We start from the raw sequence: 5,470 nt of genomic DNA, 5'->3' as shown, positions 1-5,470 counted from the left end.
CACATCGCAGAAACGGTCCGTCCAGTTAAACCGGTCCAGCGGTGTCGAGAGCTAAAGGCAGTTCAACGCAACGTGTATGATGCACTTTCTGACAGCTCTCATCCAACAGGAATGTTGTCCGGCATGCAGTGTGTGTCATTCCTCGTAGCTGGTGCCATAGAAGCGCGATTGTTTTCCAACCTCAATGAAATAGGCCATTACAGTTGAGTCATATCACAAATGTTCGGCAAAACAGGTAAATGACACGGACGGTGATAGCTTATATCCTATTGCTGTGTGTGCCTATGGCAGTGATATATGTAGGCCTATGCCCATGTTGCCCATAGCTAGCTTTATTACGTCTTCCAGACAAACAGAGACAGTGAAAGAAGACAGCCCGAGGAGTCTGTCAGCATTCCAAGAACAGGTGTATTTAAACTGCATTCAGAAGACACAAGCCCTACAAGATACAGAAACACAGATTTAAATGGATTGTGTAAAAACGTGGACATAATAATACGTTGTGTGTACTCAATATGGCTAGTTAGAGAAACATAGAGTACAGGTGTACTGTAGGATATTATTCATACAAGTAGGCTACTGAACCTTCATTAAAGCCATCCTGTGTCTATCAGGCAGGTGAGAGAAGACAAAGAGATTAGGCGCGCACACGTCACATGCGTAGTGATCACCCGGAACCAGCTGTCATTGGGATGTGTTTAATAGGAACTGTAATACATGGTGGAGATGTAAATCAACAGAAAATAAAAGTCCTCTAAAAATCCACTGTAGAATGCTGATGTATTCATAAAGATAAAAAATAATGTGTCAATTTACATTAAGAAACCGCTATCTGAGGTAAGGTTAAAATATGTCTAGAAATGTTACGTAATCAAACAGCATTTTTCCCTTTTTAGTCCACTTCCTCATCTTCTTCTTCTATTGTCCAAACGTCGTTATTAATCAGTTGTCAGTCCAGAGAAGTCTAATTACACAGAGATTCTGGCCATAAAATAGGGAGTCATTGGCATCACAGTTGATGTAGTACTAGCAGAGACAGACGGACGGATAGACCGGCAGACAGACAGACATGGAGGCAGACAGCCGAGCAGGGCTAGGGGCTGATGACAGACATACTGCTGTAGGGAGTGTCCGGTGTGGTTGTGATGATGGGTAATGCTCCCGTCACTCAGACGGAGAGATTATATGACGCACAGACAGGAGGATGGTATGACTGTACGAGGTTACAGGGCACATGGATATTGATCAACAAAGGACTGCAGTGTAGACGAGGTCTGAGTTAGGGAAAGACACTTATAGGATCATAGACCAAACAACGTCAGGGGTTGAGAGAGCAACCGAAACCTGGACGGACAGACAGACAGACAGACAGACAGAGGAGATGTTGGTATTGCTTGATACCTTCTGGTAGCCTAACTGAAGCCTGCCTATTTTATGGCACAGAAGTCCTGCGGACAGAATGATCATTGTTGTTGTTGTTATTATTATTATTTACAAAATGAGTTTGGCAAACCAACGATCAGGTCTCTTAAAGCCATGTGAATGTGCAACTCCAGTAGAGCTGACAGTAGAGCGTCTTGATGGATTTATAAAATAAAAACTCAATTTCCCCTTGTCTGTTTTAATCGATATTGTACAAAAGCTATTATAGAGAATGAGCAGTTCAATCACAGAATCAGTTCGTTTGGCAACATCCATCCGAAGGCGGAGGTGCCTGGTAATTTGGCAGGCAATGTTCGTCCATGCCAGGCGGTGCCCGTTAGGCTGGCAACATCCATGCCCCGCTGAGTCCATTCCCTCTGAAGCCTTCCCTCTGAATCTGTCTGAGAAGAGACATTTGGCAAAACACTGTGTCGGTGTGTGTGTGTGTGTGTGTGAGTAGCTCCCAGAGAGTCTGTTTCTGCATAGTCATCCAGCAGACGCTCACATGAAGGTGAAACACCCAAACAGCCAATCAGATGCCAAGATCCCAATAAACTGGCTAATCAAAAATAAGGATCCCAGCATACCATTCCGGCCTCGTCCCACAGGATCCACTCGCTACAGACACTCATTTGGTCCATGTCTGGTAACACTGTGTGAGTTAGGAAGGGAGACAACACTTGGCCCAGTCCCCTTTTGGCAGCATAGTCTCTAGCAACGTTTGATGGAGGGAGAGAGAGAGAGAGACGGCGAGATGAATGAATGAAAAGAGAGTAGAGGGAGTAGATGGAGCGTTCTATCCTTTGTTAGAGGGGTGGCCAGGCTGCTGCTTGAGAGGAGTAACACACACACACACATCGGGTTGGTTGGTCAGCGTTGGTTGGTCAGTCCAGTGTCCAGTGTTCAGTGTGTCTCTTTATTTCTTCCCTTTGTTGACCTGGGCGTAGAGAGGATCCTTTCCCTGCAGACAGAGATCCTTCCCCTGCAGACAGAGAGAGAGGAGACACTGTTAGCATGTTAGCATTAGCATGACCCACTTGGTCTGAACTAGACCTGGGTTTCAAATACTTTATTTGTGCCTGTTTGTGCTTGTCTGGCTCATCAAACCAGTAAAAAAGTCCCAAAACCGCAAACCCTACCCATGTTGCACTCCAGGTAGACTCAAGCAAACACTCAAAGTACAAGTACTTGGACCCGAGTCGGGCCTGAACCCAGGTCCCCTTCTGTCTACATACTCCTTGGTCTCAAATCCCAGTTTCAACACATTCAGTTCCTGTTCTCAACACCAGAGGGCAGTAGCACCCTGCTACAGACAGAGAGACCAGCCACGCTGCTGGGTCGAGTGTATTGTTGTATGCATAGATAGAGCGTTAGTGATGGATGAAATCTATACAGTTACATATAGGGGTATTCTCATTGATGATATATCGTATCGTATTGTTTTAGCAATATCGCAATATAACTTTTGCTCTAGTCGGTTGTACCTGCACCAAAACTCCATAGCTTGTTCTCCATCTTCTTTTTAAAAAGGGAGCCAATTTATTTTCAGCACTTTTATTGCCATGATTGATAAAAACGGGTTTTCTCATGGCTCTCTCTTGTCCCTCTGCAGCGAACAATACGTTTGGACCATGGAATCGCATTAAAATCACAGTATTGAATCGCAATACATATAGAATTGTGATAATCGAGAGAATCACAATACATATCGTATCGGCACCTAAGTATATATCATGAGGTCCCTGGCAATTCCCAGCCCTATAGTGTGTGTGTGTATGTGTGTTTATATGTGTGTGTGTGTGTGTGTGTGTGTGTGTGTGTGTGTGTGTGTGTGAGTGTGTGTGTGTGTGTGTGTGTGTGTGTGACTGGGAGACTCGTTATTATGCCCTATAGTGTGTGTGTATGTGTGTTTATGTGTGTGTGTGTGTGTGTGACTGGGAGTGTTATTATGACTCAAGTCTGTCTCCCTCCTGTGTGTGTGTGTGTGTGTGTGTGTGTGTGTGTGTGTGTGTGTGTGTGTGTGACTGTGTGTGTGTACAGCAGTGTGTGTGTGTGTGTGTGTGTGTGTGTGTGTGTGTGTGTGTGTGACTGGGAGACTCGTTATTATGACTCAAGTCTGTCTCCCTCCTACAGCAGTGTGTGTGTGTGTGTGTGTGTGTGTGTGTGTGTGTGTGTGTGTGTGTGTGAGTGTGTGTGTGTGTGAGTGTGTGTGTGTGTGTGTGTGTGTGTGTGAGTGTGAGTGTGTGTGTGTGTGTGTGTGTGTGTGTGTGTGTGTGTGTGTGTGTGTGTGTGTGTGTGTGTGTGTGTGTGTGTGTGTGTGTGTGTGTGTGTGTGTGTGTGTGTGTGTGTGTGTGTGTGTGTGTGTGTGTGGGAGTGTTATTATGACTCAAGTCTGGCAGTGCATGTGAAAGTGTGTACATGCGTGCATGCGTGGTGTGTAGGAGACTTGAAGGGGAGAACATATCCCAGCAGGTCTGATGGCTGTCTGCAGAGTAGTGATTGGGTTTAGGATTCTTCATGGGTTTTAATTCATGCAAATGAATAGCAGCCTGTCATTAGTGGCGGCAGCCCAGTATTACTGATGAAAACACTGTCATTACATAGTTCCCTGTGTGTGGGCCTGACTGACACCCTTATCCTTACACACAATGTTCTATATAAGCAGATTCATTGTGTCAGAGATCATGTAAAGCCACTGCCAGTGGTGGGAAGTCTCTCAATGCAAAACATTCTGTTAACCTGAAAGGCAGTCTAGGATATATACATTTTTACATCCCATTATATACCATATATTATAAACTGGGTGGTTCAAGCCCTGAATGCTGATTGGCTGACAGCCGTGGTATATCAGACCGTATACCACTGGTATGACAAAACATTTATTTGTACTGCTTTAATTCCGTTGATAACCGGTTTGATAATAGCAATAAGGCACCGCGTTGCGTTGTGCCTTAGAACAGCCCTTAGCCGTGGTATATTGGCCATATACCACACCTCCTCGGGCCTTATTGCTTAATTATACTAGGGCTGTGACGATACCAGTATCGCAATATTTCTTTCATGGCAAAGATGTAGCTATGCATGACAAACAGAACACAACATCATGACAGCATGGCCATGCACATTAAGGAAGTCATCAGTTTGTTTTAAAGACACACACACTGCAGTAATACTCACACACCTCTGGTGGCTATAGGGAGAGCAAACACAAGATATACAACAACACACACACACACAGGTGCAGAACCACACAACACAACCACAGGCAGTCAGACACATCATGCCATCATCAGAGCAAGCAGCAGGCAGGATGAGAGAGAAGGGAGAGATACAATGGGAAGACAGGAGAGAGAGACAGAGAGTAGAGCGGATGAATAGAGGATCAGAAAAGGTGTGCTTGGAACAGGCAGGCTGACAGCAAGCAGAGCAAGGAGGCAGGCGAAGGAGGAGGAGAGGAAGGAGGCAGGAGAAGGAGGAGGAGAGGAAGGAGGCAGGAGAAGGAGGAGGAGAGGAAGGAGGCAGGAGAAGGAGGAGGAGAGGCAGGAGGCAGGAGAAGGAGGAGGAGAGGAACGAGGCAGGAGAAGGAGGGGGAGAAGAAGGAGGATAGATACCTACCCAGCACCCAGCCAGCATCTATCTAGCTGTTGGCAGGTGGACTGGTCTGGGCTGGACTAGAACCTGCTGTCTCACTGGGACATGGAGACCCAGACCCACACGCCTGGAGAGAGGGATGGAGGAGGGGGAGGAGAGGAGAAAGAAGAGCAGGGAAGTAAGGGAAGAAAGAAAAAGATAAAAAGTTGTAGGTAAAATCAGGATAAGAAAATAGGAGAATACAGGCAGCAAAGGGACAGAGTAGCAGTGTACTAAAGGACAGAAAGAATGGACAAACCCACACACACTGAGCTGTTCTAAAAGTCCCCTCTATTGATTCGTGAAACATTTCTGCTCTTTACACTAACTCCCTCACCACAGAGTGGGAGGCTGCTTCTCGCTATCTCCCTCTCTCTGTTCCTCTCTCTCCCCCCTCTCTCTCTCAGTTCCTCTCTCT

General features: G+C 46.0%; 1 protein-coding gene across 1 annotated transcript in view; it reads right to left on the bottom strand.

Annotated features, from left to right (window-relative positions):
- Nucleotides 1–684: 684 nt before the first annotated feature.
- Nucleotides 685–5,470, bottom strand: part of dab1a (DAB adaptor protein 1a) — a 59,035-nt gene continuing 54,249 nt past the window's right edge. Inside the window, 1 exon segment of the mRNA XM_042319963.1 lies at nt 685–2,404. Within this exon segment, the coding sequence (XP_042175897.1) occupies nt 2,339–2,404 (66 nt within the window). The 3' untranslated portion in view covers nt 685–2,338.

This window comes from Oncorhynchus tshawytscha, linkage group LG01 (assembly GCF_018296145.1).
Source record: "Oncorhynchus tshawytscha isolate Ot180627B linkage group LG01, Otsh_v2.0, whole genome shotgun sequence".
Lineage (NCBI taxonomy): Eukaryota > Metazoa > Chordata > Actinopteri > Salmoniformes > Salmonidae > Oncorhynchus > Oncorhynchus tshawytscha.
Note: the sequence above shows the minus strand (reverse complement) of the source record. Positions and strands in the feature narration are given on the sequence as shown.